This window comes from Sebastes umbrosus, chromosome 15 (assembly GCF_015220745.1).
Source record: "Sebastes umbrosus isolate fSebUmb1 chromosome 15, fSebUmb1.pri, whole genome shotgun sequence".
Taxonomy (NCBI): Eukaryota; Metazoa; Chordata; class Actinopteri; order Perciformes; family Sebastidae; genus Sebastes; species Sebastes umbrosus.
In genome coordinates, this window is record NC_051283.1 from 26,265,668 (window position 1) to 26,287,948 (window position 22,281).

The following is a 22,281-nucleotide window of genomic DNA, read 5'->3' on the forward strand; positions in this document are numbered from 1 at the left end:
ATGACATGGTTAGTACCAATGGATTCCTGAGGTAGTTCATATGATGCCGGTATTTTCAGCTTTAAAACTGAGCCCGTTAAAACCTCAGAAAGATCAATTGCGTTAGAGGGTTAAAGAAATTAGTGGCATTAAAACGAATTTGCATTGACATGCTATTATCGGGTTAACTCTGACAGCCCTGGATTAAAGTAAGATGTAATATCAGAGCCACATGTTTAAGTGTATTGACTTATACTCTACTGTTGGATGCTTTTAGCTCACAGCCTACTGAACCCCTGATGTGAGTGGTTCAATGTGCTTTGCAGATTCTTGATAATTTGTGTGTCATTTATTGGTCAGAAGGAGCTTTAACGAAAAAAGGAATAACTTGTCTGCAGTATGTAAAGTACAGTATTCGTTCTGTTTTGTTTAAGACCACACTTGTAAACAGTTTAGTTATAAGTGGGTCCTCTTTTGTCTCCCGGTCATGTTTCCATCAGTGTGTTCTGGTTTTCATCGCCGGCGACACGCAACACTGGTGTCCATTCCTCCTATTGTTTTTTCCTGCGGTTGCAGGACAATTACACAGATTTCAGATGGCATGATGACAGCCTCCAAGTGAAATATGTAGTGTAATGTCACCCGGACCACCTCAGCAAGCCCAACAGCCGTAATGAGGGAAATATGAGCGAGCCTATAATCATTCCCTGCTGTCTTAATAACGAGGGCACTGTGCATGGAATATTTTTTTGTCCTTGCGCTGCCTTGTCCCTTTCCACTGATGTGGGTGTTTCCTGTTCTTTTCCATGCTCCAGAGCTTCGCTTCATGGGTGTCATTCAGCGTGAGGGGTCTTCTTTGTGGCTTGTTATGTAAGAAACGCGATCCGATCCATAATAGCTTACACTCTGGTCTCCTACCATACACAACCACTAATACGATTTTTGTTGGGCAGTAATCACTTACGCCTCGGTTTGCCAGTGCGGTCTAATACAAGACATATGTATCAAGCTGTGCAAACAATGAAGCATATGCTCGCAAAAAAAATCCACCTCCAAACCACTAAAATAAGCATTTATTATCTCAAATTGGTTTTGCAATAACAGGCATTTGCTTGAGGAAGCTGTGAGGTTGAGACGCGGCGGTAACCACGAGGGAAGCTGCGGGATCCTCTCTGAGTCGCTGCCAGGAAAGCACAACCTGAACTGATTCCTGTCGTAGGAGGGCGTTCACGTGGTCATTTATATGCAAATAGACATACCTTTCTGCCTGAGACATAAACAAACACTCTGCCCTCTCCTCATGAGCCTCGGTTGCTGTGTTTCCGCTGGCAGGGTGCCTTTGTTTTGCTCCACGGCAGCGCAGGGAGGGGTGGGGACGCATTATGTAATGTGTGGCGTGTGCCTGGGATACAGAGGGAGATGGAGAAGGGTGTGACTATAGTAACACACACACATATGATGACATAATCTACTGACCTCTTCCACGGCCCGCTCGTGTTCCACCCCCTCCTCCGAGTATTCCCGGCATCGGCGCTGTGATTTTTGGGAACCACAGAAGAACATCCTCTTTCACCCTCCATTAACGTTTGTGCAATCTAGGACAAATCTGTTAGCATTGGTCCTCGAGGACTCGCCTTGCACTGTAATGTCATGTGCAGGGCACGGAAACTACAGACGCTTTAGTTTTTCCATCTAGTTTCCAACATGGAGATTTACACAAAGAAAGCAGATTGGTTTAAGGGGAGACTCTGCAGGTGAATAGGGTAAAAATGTTAACTAATAAATATCATCATGAAACTTCCCCACTTGATTACTTACATTAAGACAAGGTTTTGTTGTATTACAAGTTTTCTGAAAAAGTATGTTTAAATATGCAAATGAGGCAATATCTTATTAAATATGCACTAATTTGCATAAATCTCCAGAACAGAAATGTGGACATAGGATCATGTTTTTTGTATTACAAGTTTTCTGAAATTTGATATTTAAATATGCAAATGAAACATTATCTAATGCTTTTGGTGAATTTAGCAGAAATCTACAAATGCAAATAGAAAACGCAAAAATGTGTTTTCTTTCCACTAGTCTGAAAGAAGACGTGTTAGGGAAGCAAAATAGCTCAAAATCTCAAAATTGACCAGTGCATGAAAAACATTATTTTGCCTGACGCGTCTAAACTAATTTTCACGTAGATTTTAAAGCCTTTGCACATCCACATGTTGCTCTGTTTTCTGAGCAAACTGATTAACTGCAGTTTGCAGCAAACCAAACTGTCTTGTGGTGAGCTCACAGCTCAGAATACGTTTCACATAATAAAAAAGTGAAGAGAAAAATAGGGAGAAAATCCGAAAAAGATTCTGTTGGTGCACCAGATTTCCTCAAAGTAATAAGGAAAAGCAAACCAGAGTTTGCACTGTAAATATTGTTTTAATAATCTGGGTATTTGTATTGTTCACATTTTTGCCTGTTGTTTAAACTAGAAATATTTTTAAGGGTAGACAGACACACCTGGCAAAAACAATGTTTTTCATGCACAGGTCAATTTTGAGATTTTAGGCTATTTTGTTTCATGTTTTTCAGACTAGTGGAGAGAAAACATCACAAAATACAAATTTATGTTTTTACTTTACTACTTTGTCTATCCGGTCTGTAGATTTCTCCTAAATTCACCAAAAGTTAGCCTTAGATAATGTTTCATTTGCATATTTAAACATAATATTTCAAAACTTGTAATACAAAAAATAATTGTCTTAACGTCAGTAATCAACCGGGGAAGTTTCATGGCGATATCTATTATTTAACATTTTTACCCTATTCACCTGTAGTGTCAACAATAAAAGGCCATTTTCTCAAAATTCGTTTTTTTTTCTCAGACTGAACCAGAAATCTCCACATCAGCAGCACTTACATACACCAAACTTTCTAGTTTCATTCTTATCTATATTCTGAAGGTTTTTACTGACATATTGATTGTTCATACATCATTCATAGCCGGATTTATATAACATTTTATTCCTAAAAACATGGCGAAAATTGATATTTTATGGCTGAATTTTCAGATTTATGGAGTGATAAAAAAAAAAAATCCACTCAGTAAAAACTTTGACTAATATGTCAACAAAGTATAACAATAATTTTTAATAAAGCTTTATCCAATGTTCACATGTCTGTTCTGGAAATGTATACAAATTAGTGCATATTTAATAAGATAATGACTCATTTGCATATTTAAACATACATTTTCAGAAAACTTGTAATACAAAAAATAATTATCTTAACGTAAGTCATCAACTGGGGAAGTTTCATGGCGAAATCTATTAGTTGTTTTCTTTTTACCCTACTCACCTCTAGTGTCTCCCAGTAGAATTAAAGCTAATGACTCGGACATGCATGTGCACATTCATGACGCACACACACTCCCACAGCCTGTGGTAGAGACCCTGAAGGAAGCCTCTGCTCCTCTGTGTGTATAAACCCATTCACGCCACATTGAGCCAGCGCATCTAATTGATATTGATTACAGTAACACAACGTTAATACTGCGCCACCTCCCACACATCCATACGGTTTACACAGAAACAGGTTCTTCACCTGCTGCATTGTGGGTGATGATTATGACATATAAAACTTCCCCGAGGGGTGTGAATGGTATTTAATATGCAAACTGATCTGTGGGTGAGCGATCTGTGATAATGAGAATGAACCCGCCATAGTGACTTGTTTGCAAATTTAACCTGTATATATACTCACGCTTTTATTTTTATAAGTGGGTGTGCTTGCATGGTTGTGTTATTGTGTGTGTGTGTGTGTGTGTGTGTGTGTGCACACAGGGCTCCCCCCCTTCATAATTACAGTAGTTTCCATAATGGAATAGTTCTCTCTCTCTCTCTCTCTCTCTCTCTCTCTCTCTCTCTCTCTCTCTCTCAGCTATGGAAGAATATCTGTTTTTCATTTGAAAAGACCTTCGTCCTGCTGCAGCCGTGTGGGAAGAATCCCCAGTATCATTAGTTGAACGTTCTGCACCGCCGTCGCCGTGCAGCGAGAGTCTGCCTGCATCTGTGCTGAAAATGGTTTCTGTTCTTTGCTTACAGATAAAATCGAAGAGGCACAGAAAGAGCTCAAAGACCCCAAAGGCTCACAGAAAGGTAAGAGATGTATTATCAAGACTTTAAATTAAAAGTTGTTTGTTGTTTTTTTAAGAAGAAATGATTTCTCTTTTTCTTTTGAATTTGTTTTTATAGCATTAAAGAATGAAATTAGATTTTTCACTAAAAGCAAAAAAAAACATTTTTTTGTTAGAGGTGCATTGCAGCATTGATTTTTTTTCCTTTATTTATTTGTAATTTAATTAAAACCATTATTGATTTATTTATTTTGTCCTTTAAAGAATGCTGTATTTACATGTAAGTGAAGTTAATAATAATAATATTTGGTAACTAGTTGATGTGCAGCATCTGGATCTCTGCAGGAGTCTTATTATTTTTTCTTTTTCAGTAAAACTATTTGCAATATATAAAGTTTTATTTGGCTTTTACATTCCTGAGTGAATATTTTTACAATAGCAGGGTGGCACAAACTTTGTTTTTAATATATTTGGTCTGAATGTGTTCTTGTGTTTTTATTCTGCAGAAAGTTAAATCATTGCAGTAAAAATATTTTTGCTTCAAAGAAAACAATCTTTTTCGGAAAATGTTTCTATCAGTGGTGGAATGTAACTAAGTACATCTACTCAAGTACTGTATATTTTTCAGGTACTTGTATTTTACTTGAGTATTTCCATTTGATGCTACTTCATACTTCTACTCGTCTGCAAATTGGAGGCAAAAAACCCTTATTCTCCACTACAATCATTTGACAACTTTAGTTACTTTGCAGATTCAGATTATTAATACAAAATATAGATTAAGAAATGGGTAGAGATATTAAATTATGGCTAAAATGAGAAACAACATTGTTTGCACGCCTAATACCACCATAGACACATCTGTATTTGATATTTTTGTGTATGTATTTTGTATCTTTTTTTTCTATTTTAACTATTTTAAAAAAAGCCTCCAGTGTACAGGTGTTAGTGTAAATTAGCGTTTTGCTACAAACACTAAACACAGTGTATCTGGTGCTTTTGCATAAATGTATGTTACAATTTTAATGCTACTGTGAGATCCATATCAAATAAAATAAACCAGGGGTTCTCAAACTTTTTGGGGCCAGGGAAATATATTCCAAGGATCTCCTCTTTATCGTAACGCAGATTAAACATAATGATTACTACCATTTGTACTCTTAGACGCTATAGGAACTATTTGTATTCTAAAACATTTCAACCTCAATACTTCAAACCTGTTTCATAGTGATACACAATTCAATTTCAATCATGTTAAGATAAGATGAGATGATCCTTTATTTGTCCCACAGCGGGGACATTTGCAATATTATTGAATTATTTGACTTAAGTAAGGTTTTGAATGCAGGACTTTTACTTGTACCAGAGTATTTTTACACTGCAGTACTGCTACTTTTACTTAAGTAAAAGATCTGAGTACTTCTTCCACCTCTGCCTTTTTATTTTATAAATCTGATATACAGTATACACAGTAATCTTTGCATATAGAGAACACTGTATTGCAGTAACACTACAGCGATGCCATTATGACACACACATGAGGAGCGTTTTCTTCTGTTAAGTGGGTTATTATGTAACTACAGTACATCCAAATAGAAAAGCCAGTTTGTTTGAGCCGAAGCAGCTTTGTGGTCTCTGTTTAAGCTGAGCTTAACTCGTCACTGCAGCATTGTCCTTTTAAAAAAACACACCCGGCTTATTTGCAGGACATGCGAGCTTTGATTGAATCATCCGCTGTAATTGAGATTGGCTGGAGACGCTAAATAGAAGGAGCACAAATAAGAATATCTCAATCCCCCTCTCAAGGTACAGCAGGTACTGATGTCCGAGCCTGCCGGTCAGATGTTAATCCCTCCGTCAAACATAATCAGCATTTAGATACTAATTGCACTTGTGACTTATTAAGTAGGGGTATAGAACAGCACATCAAAAACAACAATACAACAAAACAGGGTAAGTGATTATTTAAAAAAAAAAAAAAAATAAAATAAAAAAAATAAAAAAATAAATAATATTAATATAATATATTTTTTTAATAAAATTAAATAAAAAAAATTAATACAATATAATATAATTTAATATAATATTATGATAGAATTGTTTACAGGACAATAAGATCTAACAGTACAGTCTTCCTTAAGTCTGGGTGCCAAATAGACACAAACAAGTCTCTGACCTCGCCAGGATGTGAACTCTTTCACACTTCATCATTCAGTCTTTATTTTACATTAAACATCACAAGCTTCATTATTAAATGATTAGAGAGACAAGGAAATTATATCGGAACAGACATACATTTTTTATCCGACGATAGCCTCAACATTTCTTTCTCACAATAAAAGTTAAAGACAGACGATGACTAACGTTGTTTGTTTATGAAGTACTTCTTTGTCACGATGGAAAAGTTTCAGTGAAGTCATGGAATCTCTTTTATAGACTCGTCCTAGTTGTGGGTTAGGAAGAACTAACTAACTAACTAACTCTCATGTCCTTCAGCCGTCGATACAAATGTGTTTCTGTGTTAAAGGCGAGTTATTAACAATCACAGGGTTTGCTTTGAGAGCGTGTCACATCGGTTGTGTGCCGCTTTAAAAACGGTCGGTGTTTGTGTGGAGAACGGATTAACTTATGTAAAGACAAGGCGTTCCTCTATCTAATTATACTAGAGACCTTGAAGGAACCCTGACCTCATCTTGGGAAATACCTACACAGGCCAGGAAACTGTGACAGGGCACTGCTAATCTTATGCAACATGTCCTTAAAAACACACGCCTGAATCACTATTGCAGGGCCAACTCGACCATGGTAAGGGTGCGCCCTTTTTAAAAACAGTGCTGCTTTATTATCGGAATGCAGTTTTGAAAGCACTTGAGTTTTCTGATCAGCCAAGCCTCTGTACGTCGACGGTCTTATGTAATGAAGCGTGGGCCTCGGTGGTATTAGTCACACAGCGGATAAATAAAAGTAAGGGTGAGGAGTCTAAATTGTAAAATCTATCCCCATCCAATTTCAACTAATGAAGATATTGATAAAAACAATGAAAATACAGAGTAAAGGTGATCAGAAAGTTATGCTCTTGATGTTTAAAGGGAAAGAAGACGTGGGTTTGTATGAGGTACTTATCCATAGTAGGTGTATTACCTACAGTGGATGATGGAGGAACAGACAGGAGCACCGGCACCGGCGCAAAGCACTACAGTGCTGTGGACGGGGACGGCAGAAAATACATTATTTTAGCCATCTAAAAGAAAGGCTCACCTAAAAAATAAAAGATCTGTTTAATTGTATGCTATATTCAATTCAAACTGAACTGAAAGTGAAACTTATTTATACTGTTTTTGTCATCTGTGCCTGCTGGCTTTGGAGAGAGCATAGATAAATGTCACTTTCAGTTCAGTTCTCTGTCAGAAAGGAGAAGGGAAGGGCGAGATAAAGCAGGTAAAATATCCTAAATATAGCGTACACTTAAACTGATTTTTTTTTAGGTGGCTAAAAATGTGTTTTGCTGCCGTCCACAGCACTGTATTGATTTACTCTGCTGTTTCTCCAAACTGCCGGCACGCACACATGTAAGTCATACACCTACTATGGATAAGTACCTCATACAACCCCACTTCAAGACAACCCTTTAAATTACAACACTTTAATATCTGTTGAGTACAATATTTTGTCTCGTACAACAGCTATGAATGGTAAACATCAATTATGAAATTGCATTGCACTGATGCTTATAGGCATCAGCATTAAATTGCTGGTTTCCAGTATGGCTCGATAACAAAGCAAATCAAACAAGAATATTAGTTTTGATTCAGTCTAACAGTTCAGCCGTGTAAAACTCTAATCGTCACCAGCTTATATTATACAAATACAAATTTTCACAATAGTGAAGAGTAAAATAAAGGTAGTCTAATTAGGAGGAACTACATATAATTATTATTTAAAATACTGTAATAATTGCAATAATACTTGTTTGTTTTTTTTGGTCTATGAAAGAAATATGTCTGAAGCAGCTGTGACTAATAAATGACAAGTATAGTAATTAGGCTTAGTAATTGATCAGCTGGTGCTCATCAATGGATGTCAGATAAAATCGAATGTTGTTTATTGATTGTTGGGGAGATAAACTGTACCCACTGTTTCCATCCACATGCTTAACTTAATGAAAATCACCCCTGTTTAAATGGCAGTTATATAATTGACTAGTCAAAGAAATAAACACTGGACCAAGTGCCGTAGCTTTGGTGGGCTTTCTCTTATCCACTATTTTATTAATTTGGAAATAGCCACTATTTTTAAACCAAATTACAAAATGTCTAAAAATTCTGATCGCTAAATTAAATATGCTAAAATAATCTCTAGTTTTTAATTAAGTGCTATTAGTTTCATAAGCCAATAAGGACATTTCAACAATTCACATGAAATATAATTTATTTCCTCAGAGGAGAGCTCACTCTGCCCGTATGGTGTTGGGAAACATTTAGAGAAAAATGGTGTTGTTGTACCAACTGTCTTTTGTTCTGTCTCTTTCTCCACAGGGATATCTGAAAGCAGTCGGAGAAATGCAGACAACATAAAAGGCCTGAAGAGGAAAAAGGTTGTCGCAGAGAATCGGCTGGAGAAAATCCCCAAATCTCCGGTGAAGAAGCCCCTTCAGTTGAAAACACCTGAAACTGCGCTCCGCGGAGCGTCGTCCAAGGAAACTACACCTTCTTCTTCTTGCTGCTCCTCCTCCAACAGCCCTTCCCACAATCCTTCAGCATCACTAGGTGGGAAAAGAGACCCGCAATATGCCCAACCAGTTGCAGCATCCCCTCACAAGGGGTCACCTTCCACCGACGCTGAAAGGCTGAAGCAGGAAGAAACATCTTCTAGGCCGCCGTCAGTTGAGCCCCCTGATGGTGAGGAGGGCTCGTTGATTCAAGTGTCTCAGCCCAAAGACAGTCAGAGCAGAGACCCCAGCTTTGAAGGAGATCCTTTCCAGAGCAGCGCTCCACTTGATGTTCTACTTAAGGCCATGGAGCCTGACTTTAGTACACTGGCTGAGAGGAATAACTCCTTGCAGGTCACCGCCATTGGAAAACAAGCTTCCACCCTTAACGCTCAATCTAGTGGTGAATTAACAATGCCCGCTGTCAATGTTGGTCTCCAGAACCAACCCTCCCATATGCAGACTTATTATATCGACAAGCAAGGCAACTTCATTGGCATTGCAGCATCGTTACAGGGAAACGTGCAGACATCTACACAGGGTACCCCCATGCAGTCCTCTCCGCTTGCTACACCACACTTTATGCCTGTTGCTTCAAATCCAGAAAAGCCCAGCTTGCACATGAGCTTTAATACTGGACCATCAGCTATAACCCACGCACCCGTTCCCTCAGGCCCCAACGCTTTGCCACAAAGCCAACCACCAGTCGTGCACACATGCCAGTCCCTCTCTGCAAGTGTTCCCAGCACCATTCAGGTCCCGGTCACACCCGGCAGCAACCAAGTTCAGATGACCACTGTAATGAATTTTGGCGCTGATCAGGTTTCCAAGGACCAAAAGCCCAAGAAGCCCGGAAAGTACGTTTGTGAATACTGCAGTAGGGCGTGTGCAAAACCCAGCGTGCTGCTCAAACACATCAGGTCTCACACAGGAGAAAGACCATACCCCTGTGTTACTTGTGGCTTCTCGTTCAAAACCAAGAGCAACTTGTACAAGCATAAGAAATCGCATGCTCATGCTATAAAACTGGGTCTCATTGCGCGCTCTGAATCCGGAGGCGGCTCACTCTCTCAAGAATCTGACAAAGCCCTAGGGATACATTCAGAGGCGGAGGACAGTGGGGACAGTGACGAGGATGGTAGCACCGCAGACTTGGACCCCGACTCGTCGCAGAGCAGCGTGGCAGCTTTGTCCGAAAACAGTTTACAGAGTGTAGGTACGACCCAAGCAAGCCACGGGGAGGCGGACTGCTCAGCTGTGTTTGAGTCAATCAAACCAGCCCCAGGTCAGAGGGCGCATGAGCCCAAAGTGACAGCTGCGCTTCCAAAAGTTGTTGTATACCCAGTTAACGTCTCCCCTCTGAGAGCTGATAGCCCGAGAGTCACGTGTGCGGCACCGGAGCAAGCGGCCGCGCAACGGCAACGAGAGTTCCAGACCGCCAATATGAGATCAGGCATCACGGTCCTGTCATCTCTTAAAGAGGTGGATGGTACAAATCCTTCACTAGATGCTGTGAGTGAAGATGAAGACCAACAGTGCAAGTCTCCACTGTTGGGTGGACACGCTCAGCTTCAGAGGCAACAAGCAACAGACTTTTCCCAACAGCAGCAGATGAAGTGTCTGCTAAGCCCTCGCAGTTTGGGAAGCACAGATTCTGGCTATTTCTCACGCTCTGAAAGTGCTGACCAGGCAATGAGTCCACCCAGCCCATTTTTTAAGATAACTCCACCAGTGGACATTGACATTGCCAAGAATACCCTTCCCAATGTCCCTCCTGTGGTTGCCACAGTAATGCATGTAGCAACTGAGCAAAAGCCACGAGCCGCAGAAGGACAGATGCGTCCGCCGTTAGAAGCCAAAGCACTCTCTCTGGAGGAACGGATTTCAAAGTTGATATCTGATAATGAGGCAGTAGTTGACAACAAGCAGCTGGACAGTGTAAAGCCCAGGAGGACATCTCTCTCACGGAGAGGTAGCATAGACTCCCCTAAATCATACATATTTAAAGACTCTTTTCAGTTTGATCTTAAACCAATGGGAAGAAGGTCAAGTTCCAGCTCAGACATCCCCAAGTCCCCATTCACTCCTACAGATAAATCAAAGCCAGTATTTCTTCTCTCTGTACCTTCTCAATACCCACCAATGGATTGTTTGCCAATAACAAGAAGTAACTCTATGCCTACTACACCAGGACACTCTGCTCTTCCCCTTAACGTTGCCCCCCTGCCCCACCCTCTGCGAATTTGCCAGTCATTTGATGACAAAATTAGTTCGTTTAATGATGATGTATTTTCATCAGCCCCATCAACCCCAAATCCAGCAATACATTCTCGTACCTTAGTCAGACAGGCAGCAGTGGAGGACATTTCCACAAGTGAGGGGCACGGCCTCCCTACTGTTCGCTCCATGGACGAGGGCTATCACGGTCAATGCAGTTCCGCAGAGGTGATGCAAAGAAGCAGATCTTTTGAGGACAGAAACAGAAAGCCACAGCAGAACAAAGGCTCAATGTACGAGTGTGGAACGTGTCGCAATCGGTACAGAAAGTTAGAGAATTTTGAAACTCACAAGAAATTCTATTGCTCTGAGCTTCACGGTCCAAAAAACAAGCCAATCACAGTTAAAGAAACTGATCAAGATGTTTTTCACGTTAACGTAATGCAGCCCATAGTCCCTAGATCCACTACTGGCTCTGGAATACTTGATCAACAGACATCAATTAGGAAGAGAAGGAAAATGAAAAGTGTCGGAGATGAAGATGATCAATCTCCTACTGACACCATCCCACCTTGTTCAGTTAGTTTTGAGCTCCCATCAGCTCTTGCAAGTCGGGCTTTTTCTCAGCATGCTGTTATTGTAGACATACAGCCCAAAAACAACCAGTCAAAGCTACCTCAGATTCAGCTCGTAGCAAGAGGTATTAACCCTTCAGATTCCAGACTATCACCAATACGAGAGACCCAGATCAGCGCCTCTCCTAAAGGAGAATTGCAAAGGCAAGGCAGTGGTACTTCAGTCATTAGACACACCAACTCCCTCAGTAGACCTAACTCATTTGAGACAGAATCTATTGACAGGGCCTCTCCTGTTGATATTTTGGAGAAGGATCCCCTCAACAAACTCAAAACAGATGTAATATCAAATGTGTCAGCTGACAGCTACCATGAAAAAATGTCCATGCCCAAGAATCCAGACTATGGAAATCAAAGGAAAGAACAATGCACTGATGGCGCAGTAGCAGCAATTGGCGAAAACTCTACTCCTGTCCATCAGTCTCGTCTCGTTCGTCAAAATAACATCCAAGTTCCTGAGATTCTGGTCACAGAGGAGCCCGACAGAGAACATGAAACGCAAACCACTGAGCCAGCAGATAAGCCTGCAGATCAGTTCAACTGGCCTCAGAGAAGTGAGAGTTTGTCAAAGTTACCAGCAGAGAAACTTCCGCCAAAAAAGAAAAGAATTCGTCTCGCTCAAATGGACCACTCCTCGGGTGAATCCAGTCTCGAGTCCAGCCTCTCGCGAAGCCTCAGCAGGGAGAGTAGTCTTTCCCGTTGTTCCAGCGTCTCAGCCTCTTTTGACAGAGATGAGCCATCCAGGTCAGAGAGTCCTTCAAGAGGGGAGTGCGTCAGCAAAGTTCCAGAGCCTCAAGGCTTGCCAACAGCCTTCAACACCCTCGGTGTGCCTGGAATGATGAGGCGTGCCGCATCCGAACAGATCACTTGTACTCAACCCTCTGTGGAGATTTCATGTGACTACCGTAGCAAGTCCTTTGACTGTGGCAATGTGTCTCCCAGCAGATCTCTGTCACCTGCTGGCCAGCCAAAAAGTGGACAAGTTTCCCAGGTGCCACTTATTGAAAGGAGGCGGGGGCCATTAGTTCGCCAAATGTCTTTAAAGATTGGCCCCGAGAGTCAGCAACCCGTTCGTAAAGCTGTCATACCTCTAGATAAACCTCCCATTACAAATGTTAGCTCTTTAACTCAGAATAGACCCCAGCAGATTCACATTGCCAATAGGCGCCCCATGGCTCAGCCTTTTATCCTGCATACTGGAGAAGCACCCTTGCAAACGAACGAGCAAATGGTGCAAAGCATTCATTTGGGTAGCTCAACTCAGCAGCCTCAAGTCCATGGCCTTCCACACCCTTGGCATCAAACATCAAGGGTTCAAATATGCCAAAAGATGCACGAACCACTGAGCCAGATCTTAGTTTGCCGCGAGAACGTCCAAAACAAGCCAGCCGACTCTGAAGAAAGGAAGTGTTTTGTGCCCAAATACCAACTGCAGTGTCCCGCTCTGAGAGCAAGCCAAACGTTTTCATTCTCCAGCACACAGGGAACTCAGATAGCCTTGCCAGTTTTAACAATACCTATTGCCAATTCAATTTTGAGCATTTCAAAATCGTCAGATGTGCTCCAAAATGTATATGTTGGTCAAACCAATCAAAAGGCCTCTGAGATTAAGACACAGACTGTTGTTTTGTCAGGTGAACATCAAAGGGATTCATTTGATCTGGCCCAAACAGGTGCTATACCATTGCCGCAGATCCTCATAACTCATGAGCAGATGCACCCAGCTCCCAACGTGTCCAATAAAAATAGCCTCTCGTCCGCTCACAGTTTAGAGAGTGATACTCACGCTCACACCAAGAAGGATAGGACTCCAACTCACACAGTTAGCACTCATAACCACACTGGGGAACACGCAGCTTCTCTTGGGTCTTTACATTGCACACAGAAACTGGCATCAGTGACTCTATGCCCGCAGCAGGAACCCACTGCCTCAAGTAAACGAATGCTCTCACCTGCCAACAGCTTGGACATCTACATGGAAAAGCACCAAAAGCGGGCTAAGGACGAGCACGGTGTGGCCTGTCTAACTGACGGCAGGTCCGTCAATTATCTTAATTCCAAGATGTCAGAGGTCACTCGACAGCGGAAGCTAACACTTGTCAGGCAGGTTTGCACAACTGAACCGGTGGACAGTCCCATTGAAACTGAGGCCCCGCCTCTGCCGCAGGTTAAAACAGACGGGGAGAAGGACTCGCAGGCTACTGATGATGTTAAGCCTATGTCACCCGACAGTGCTGGGCTTAATAAAGGCACAAACACTGTTATTCATGAGGAGGCATGCCCTGCCCTTAATACTACACCGGGTAGCCAGGGCACCTGCATGCCGGCTAATAACACTTTGAAGCCCCAAGAGAAAGCTGAGGATCAGAGATGGACTCCTGCCAAATCTCCCATTCGGCCCTCAAGTTTCCACGGTGGTCAGGTGAAACTGACCACTTCTGTGTCTGTGGTTAACACAAAAGACAGTCATCGGCTGTCTTTCCCCAGCCTGAAGACCACCACTACTTTCACATGGTGTTTCTTAATGAAGAGGAAACCTCTTCATGTTCCACAGACCGACCTGAAGACTTCAGCCTATGCCGTTTGGACTGTCAGCCCCAACAACCATAACCTTCTCGGGTTGCCCACCAAGGTGGTCATGTCTCTGTTTGACTCCAAGCAGACCTCCAAGAAAATACACTACACCTCGGCCATAAAAACAAGCGGGAAATCGGACATCCTGTCTTACTCGAGCAAGCTGAAAGACGTCATGCCCAGAGTAAGAACTAATGCAACGTTTCTCTTATATTGCCGCCTTGTTTCTTAAATCAAATCAATAAATACATCAATCACTTCTTCTTTCTACAGCTGCCAATTACCCAGAAGTCTATATCAGTTGAAAGCAGAAGTAAAGTGCTACCAGAATCTCAGGCCAGCCACGAGTCAGACAAGGAGGTGGCGTCTAAAACCGAACCGAGACGGGTCAAAATATTCGATGGCGGGTATGATTGAAAACGATTCATTCATTATATATCAAAATACAATTAGAAATCGTATTTGTTTTTATGTGTTTGGCTTCTTATGTGTCCCTCGTGTTTCTATTGCAACCCCACAGATACAAATCTAATGAAGAGTATATTTACGTTCGTGGGCGTGGACGCGGTAAATACATCTGTGAGGAATGTGGGATCCGCTGCAAGAAGCCGAGCATGCTACGCAAACACATCCGCACCCACTCCGACGTCCGGCCGTACCACTGTGTCCACTGCAACTTCTCCTTCAAGACAAAAGGTTAGAGCTCGGTAGTTGATCAGTGTTCAAGGCTACACATCTAAAGCCACTGCTCCTCTACCTGTGTACATACAGTACAGTCATGATATGATTAGAGATGCTTTTATCAATATTTCCATCAACCAGTAAATTTGAACTTCTTGATTAATTCTGATTAAAAGTCTCGGGACTTTCACAATAATCAATTATACAAAAAAACAAATAAATACATAAAAAACATTCTAGAAAATAATTTGGAATATATTCTCAGGTCACGTAATGCAAATATATATTACATCCAGATGTGAACCATCTGTGGGATTTCTCAAAATAGAATGTTTTTTCATTGAATCGCAATTTCTTTTAAAGAGGACCTATTATGCTTTTGTGAATTTTTCCCCTTTCCTTTAGTGTGTTATATCGTTTTTTTTGTGCATGTAAAAGGTCTGCAAAGTTACAAAGTCCACACCAAAGGGAGTTACACTCCCCGACAGAAACACTGCTCCTGAACTGCTTGAAACGCCTCGCTTTTTCTTCCGTAATGTGGTGATGTCACCAAGTAACACATTTGCATAACGGCTAGTTTGGCACACTCTCAAACGAAGCTAGTTAGAGCGGAGTCCAAAGAGTTTGCTTCGGTTGGCCAATCAGAGCGGACAGGGCTTTTTCGGAGCTCAAACTGAGCGTTTTTAGGCCCTGTCTACACGTATACAGATATTTTCCTCTACGTTTGGGAAACGATGACGTCCTCTCCTCATTTCGCACATGCACATTGTTGCTTTGTGTAATGAGCATGCGCCAGAAACAATAACAGAGATGGCGGACTACCGGCTTTTTTACGTTTTGTTAGACCAAATGGTGATTTAATGTTCTTTTGGGCGATAGAAGGCGAGGTCTGGAGCACTCAGAGGGGCTGTGGACATAAACCTGAATGACCTCCCTTTCATCATTTATGCATGTAAAGAGACAGTTGATGACAGCAGAGTGATGACAGGAATCCCCCCAACCCCCCACCAACAGTAACTGTTATTGAGCTGACTGTGATGAAGCTGAAGGAAAGGGAGTGAGAAGGGTGGTAACTAAAATTCCATGACCCTTAACTTGTGATCTCACTTGTGGTGACATGTAAATATAACAGCGAGCGTTTGGAGTCGTTTTCACGTTCGAGTGCGGACGGAAATATTTAGTAAAATGAAGGTCGTGTGGACAGATTTTATTTTTTTAAACGGAGGGGAAAATATCTGTATATGTGTAGACGGGGCGTCAGACAGAGGGTGAAGAGGTGCTGCAGCTCAGCCGGTATGAGAAAAATAAAGCGTTTTCTGAACATTAAAACATGTAAGCATGTTCTATGAACCTGAAAATGAGCATAATAGATCCTCTTTAATATACTGCCTTGGATGTGGTTCTAAATTACTGGATACCATTTATACCACGATGGATATGGTACAACTAATTTATACATTTTGTGACATTAATCTTACATTTTCACCACAATTCAAGACAACATCTTTGTAATATCCTTAAACAGTTGCTATAGTTCAACTTCTCCCTTTTTATGAAATTAAATATGTTGTTCCACCATCTTTTAAACCAAGACAGTATGATTCACCGTTCTTTATCGAACTTGCCTTCCCACGCCACGCTGCAGAACAGTACTCGGTGTCAGAGCAACCCACGTTCATTTAAAAATGTCTTTATCAGTTACTCACCCTTTACATACAGCTCGCCCAAAGACCGCATTCTCTTACATAAACTCCTTCTGTGTGCTATTGTTTCGAGCTCTACCCACCCGTAAGACCTTCGCTGCCTCTCTTCTTGCAGGGAATCTGACCAAGCACATGAAATCCAAGGCCCACAGTAAGAAATGCACGGAGATGGGGGTTCCTGCGGGTCTCATTGAGGATCAGGACGCGGAGGACTCAGGTACAGTGCTTCCATGTGCAGCTTTAGCCTTAGAGGGAAAGACAGAAGGATTGCTCAAAGAGCTTATCAAACAAAATGAACTATTGTCTGTAAATTAAGGGGTTTATTTACACTTACAAAGGGACTTAATACAGACAGGTCTTGTTCACGCCGTTTGCTTTTGGTTCCAAACAACAGGATTGCCCTTCTTTAAATAGTCCTCCTGTTCACGGCATGAGATATAAAACACAGATTGTCCCCGCTTGTGCTCAGTTGCTATGTCGATCAATAGCTTTGCCATGGTCTAATTAGAAATTCTAAATGCAGCTTCTTCCTCTGTTAACTCAAAGCGCATGTGGGCGGCATGCACAGCGTTTAGAAAGAGGAAATTGCTGCGTCTAATTTTAGAAAAAAAAAAAAAAAAAGAGAGAGAGAAGCTGCCTGAAAGCGTTCTATAGTCCCAGTCTCCTAAGAGCATATTTGTTTTTCCTCCTCTGCCTGTGATGCAGCTCAGGGGCGTGTGGTGGTCCGGGATGTGAAACACTGCAGCAGCACTAAACAAAACATCACTGAGTTGTGTTCTTAGTGCGGGATTTTCTCACTGTGTGGAAGAAACCTACATAAAGAAGAAGATCTTTAATGAATGAAAGCGGTTTAATACTACCAAAGAGCTTATATTAGGGCTGTCAATTGATTAAAATATTTAATCACGATTAATCGCATGATTGTTCGTAGTTAATTGTGATTAATCGCGAATTAATCGTACATTATTTATCTGTTCAAAATGTACCTTGAAGGGAGATTTGTCAAGTATTTTAATACTTTTATCAACATGGGAGTGGACAAAGATTCCTGCTTTATGCAAATGTATGTATATATTTATTATTGGAAATCAATTAACAACACAAAGGGAAGACTCATGGGTATTTTCATTCACATATCTTGAGGTCAGAGGTCAAGGGACCTCTTTGAATATGGCCATTGCAGTTTTTCCTCGCCAAAATTTAGCGCAACTTTGGAGCGTTATTTAACCTCCTTCCCGACGAGCTAGTATGACATAGATGGTACTGATGGATTCTTTAGGTTTACTAGTTTCATATGATGCCAGTATCAGCTTTCTCTAGCTTTAAAACTGACCTAAAAAATTCCAAATTGCATTAATGCATTAAAGAAATTAGTGACATTGAAGCAAATTTGCGTTTAACGCGTTATTGCCACGTTAACTTTGACAGCCCCTAAGTCTTAGTGGTGTATTTTCTCACCGTGTGGAAGAAACCTATATGATACTAGAAGATCTTTAATGAATGAAAGTGGTTCAATACTACCGTATATATTCTCATACCAGCTCTGATGACTCATATGCTCTGCAGAACACCAAGAATAGACTTCCTTCTTATGTTCTCCACAGGAGACCGGAGTCAGGTGAGCAGCGCTGACCGTCAAGATTCAGACGGGGACGACTCCGACGGCCCCGATGACGAGGAGAACGACGACAACGAGGAGGAAGAGGAGGACAGCCAGGCAGAGTCTGGCCTATCTACCAACCCGTCTGTCTCCGCCAGCCCTCAGCACATCCCCACCAAAGAGGCTGAAGTCCCTCCTAGCGCCCTCCTAGCCCAGATGTCAATCAGCTCCGTCTCCCTAGCTCTCTCCCAGCCTCCAGCTCCCGAATCCCACACGTCAGACTCCGAATCCGTCCCCATGATGAGCCCCGTGTCCCTGAGCAAGCAGATATCCATCTCTGGGTCCTGCTACATCTCCATGCCCCTCCCTTACTCCCCTCCGCCTGTCGCCATCACGTCAGACTCCTACACCTCAGACACAGAGTCAGTGCACATGATGAGCCCGGTGTCGCCGTGCAGGCAGATGTCCATCGACTACCCCGACTTTGACGTGCCCCCTAGTCCCCCAGTGCCAAGCAAGGGCTCCAAGCTAGGCCAGGTGAGACCCGTGTATTCTCATTGTGTGTCTCTCCACCCCTCCCTGCCCACCTCCCTTCTTTCCTATCCATACCCTTACCCTTACTTTGAGTCCTGCATGCGAGGCACTTCCACAAAGCTCCTGTGAATGCTCTAAAAAAAAAAGAAAAAAGGTGAATAGTCACATTGATTCAGTTTTTTTTGTTATTTTTTAGGAGGGTACAGGGGGTCTTTAGTGGGACATAGCAGGTCAACAGTATATATCACATAGAAGTGGTGAACATCATCTGAACGCTGGGAATTAATTTGAGATGCAGCTCATGACTGCATGCCAAGCTGTTCTTGTCATCAATCAGAAATAAACATGAATTATTTAATTAACTAATCAAAATAAATTGTGCAATCGATAAGGGCTCAGAACATTATGATAGAAGTATATGATCCATCCCCATGCTCTTCTTTTATGTGTCATAAATTGTTGCAGCAATTTTTGGGTTGAGATTTGATGCTAAATTAAAAAAAAAATTTACCACTCGAGAATTGATAAAAAATTATCAATAGATACCTCCAAAACACCAAATTAAGACACAAACCTTGAGGAACACCATAGAAAAAGCCATGCTGTGATTTGGTATCAAAAACGTTTTGACATTTGGAGATTTCTGCAAGAATTGCATTTTTTGGCGATTGGACGGCGAGCGCTTCTGTTGTGTAAACTGCTCAGAAACCCCCTTATTGTCAGTCTACCTAGGAAAGCCATCCATCCTCTGAATGCTCTAGGTCTCTAGTTTGTGGCTGTAAAGTTTCATGAGGCTGTGATTATCCTAGAGGTCACCACAGGTCATTTTATACAGTGAGGTCACGTTTTTAAAAAATGGTCTCACCACAATGAAATGGCTCCTATGGGGACTAACATCATCACATATTCAAATAACACATTTATACTGCATTCAAAAACTGCATGTGATTATCATAAAGGGGCATGTCTGTAAAGGGGAGACTCGTGGGTACCCAGAGAACCCATTTTCATTCACATATCTTGAGGTCAGAGGTCAAGGGACACCTTTGAAAATGGCCATGACAGTTTTTCCCGCGTCAAATTTTGGCGTTATTTGGCATTTTCTCTAGCTCTAAAACTGAACCTGCTACTGCCTCTGTAAAACAGTGAAGTCAATCAGGATCGCGGGTCTCAGAGGGTTAAATCTTCTAGGATTTTGCCACAATTAAGTCAAGTAATAAGACTGAATATTGAGTTTTGTCCGTCTGTTCACAGGACTCCTCCTCTGCACCTTCTGCCGTGGCAACCAGTGAATCGGGCATACCGGTGGACCGGAGCACTCAGACTTCCTTCTATGCCTCCCAGGGTCTCATGCACTTTCCCCCACAGGGTCTCTCCCATACACCCGGAACAGAGACCCAGACGCACCTGTTCAGTCACCTGCCCCTGCACTCCCAGCAGCCCTCCCGCTCCTCGTACAGCATGGTCCCGATCGGGGGGATTCAGTTTGTGCCCGCCGGCCTGGCGGCTTACTCCACCTTCGTACCGATCCAGGCCGGCCCCATGCAGCTCACCATCCCGGCGATGAGCGTCATCCACAGAAACACGAGCCCGCTACCGGCTCCCAACACTCCGCCCCATCCGGAGGGCTTGCACACCCAGCCGCTCGTGGTCCAGGAGCCGATCAGCAGCGTCATGCCCTGCTTCCCCTTAGGGCAGGTCGCCGGCCTACAGGCTCAAACGTTACAGCCGTTAGGTCTGGAGACTCTAAACCTCATGGGGCTGACCAACACAGGCCTAGGATCCACCCAGCTGCTGCCCCAGCAAGGGCTCACCCTCAACGCCACACTCGGGCTGCAGGTTTTAGCCGCCAACCCGACCTCCCAAAGCAGCACCGGCCCCCAGACGCACATCCCCGGTCTGCAGATACTCAACATCGCCCTGCCCGCCATGATTCCGTCTCTCAGCCCGCTCTCCGCCCTCAGTCCTCTCCCCGGGCTGTCGGAGAGGCAGGCCAGCCCCGAAGCTCCGGGAGCGCATCCACCTCACAGCGAACATTGGCTCAGCTCCGTATGGAGCAGCATGTCCACGTCGCCGCCCGCCCCTTTTAAGGTGAGCAGCTGTACAGATGTGACCTCGGGCAGCAGAGCTAGCCCGGGAGGTGGAGGTGGAGGTGGAGGTGGAGGTAGCAGCAGAGCAGCGCTCACACAGACTGTCCAGAGGCCAGAAAGGGATAAATCCCCACAGCAGCGGCATCGATCACCGGCTCCTCAGAGACGAGCAGACAGCGCTAAGGAGTCGCCAGCGGAGGGAGCCGGCGATCCCGCACCTCCAAGACCGCCGCCAGTGACCAGCTGGCAGAAGGTAACCGATGACTATAACGAGGTATCCAGTGATGATGAAGACAGACTGGTCATTGCCACCTGAAAAACCCCCGAACACGGAAAGCTCTTCTCCTTCTCTTTTTTGTAATTCTCGTCACTTTGTAAGACTGAAAACACTTTTCAGGGGATTTGTTTCGTTGCAAATCACCTTTCAAAAGCACAGATGCTGACATTCATATTGTACGTGCAATCATATAATTATAATAATGACCAATCATTTTATTTTTACCTTTTTGTTTTTTTGTTGTCCGCTCCAGACAATTTCTTTTTTTGTACATGTTGTATAGACAATTGTGCCTTTATGGAGTTTCTTGTTTAGGAACCTGTACATAATTTCCTTATAAATTCAGTAGTTGCTTGTGTTTATTTCCAAAAAAATAGAAGTAAAGAGAGGCATAAAAATGGAGGATATCAATTTTATTTTGGAGGATTTGTCATTCGTAAATTAAATTTATGGAATTATAAATGTTGTACTGGTATATGTACATTTCTATGGATTATGGGGCAATGTTTCTGTGTACAGATGTTGTGTTCAACTATTTATTATAATCCATCTAGTGCCCATTATGATTCATAAGTCCATAGGTATGTGCATTATGGTAGCTTTACATTGCTGTATCAATATTCTTAACTGTATCAGTAAAAATTTGTTTACGAACATTAAACAGGTATCGCTGTATTTTTGTTTAACACGAGAAACACGTCGTCGCTACGTATTTTAATGTGGACTCTGGACTGGACATCCATCCAGTTTGGTACATGTGTTTATTATCTATTCTGCTGTTTATTATGCCACATTTAATATTGTGAGTGCCACATTTTCCATAAGAAAACATATTAGAATTGGAAAATTAATAAAATGAATTGGCAGCAATTTTTATATTTAATTAAATCATTTTAGTAATTTTCTTTTTAAACAAAAACGGCAAAAATTCACTGGTTTGAGCTTCTCAAATGTGAATATTTTCTGTTTTTCTTACTCTTGTATGATCATAAACTACATATATTTGGTGTCGGTTGACACCTTGGGCTCTGGTAAACTGTGATAGGCTCTTTTTTTGCTGTCATATTTAGTTGCAGCCCCTAACTATAATTTATTGGAGTATGAATAATGTCCAAGCAACCACAACTCAAATGTAAAAAGATGCCATATTTGGGGTAACT

The 22,281-nt window shown here is 42.3% G+C and overlaps 1 protein-coding gene across 3 annotated transcripts in view; it reads left to right on the forward strand.

The window, feature by feature from the left end:
* hivep1 (HIVEP zinc finger 1) overlaps nt 1-21,816 on the forward strand; it is a 73,076-nt gene extending 51,260 nt beyond the window's left edge. For 2 of the 3 annotated variants that reach the window (XM_037794171.1, XM_037794170.1), the window contains exons 3-9: nt 4,071-4,124; nt 8,638-14,420; nt 14,510-14,643; nt 14,757-14,932; nt 16,736-16,837; nt 18,225-18,757; nt 20,009-21,160. In XM_037794171.1, the coding sequence (XP_037650099.1) occupies nt 4,071-4,124; nt 8,638-14,420; nt 14,510-14,643; nt 14,757-14,932; nt 16,736-16,837; nt 18,225-18,757; nt 20,009-21,160 (7,934 nt within the window). Of the gene's footprint in view, nt 1-4,070; nt 4,125-8,637; nt 14,421-14,509; nt 14,644-14,756; nt 14,933-16,735; nt 16,838-18,224; nt 18,758-20,008 lie in introns of all 3 variants that reach the window. The other variant, XM_037794172.1, reaches the window with a different exon arrangement.
* Nucleotides 21,817-22,281: the final 465 nt, after the last annotated feature.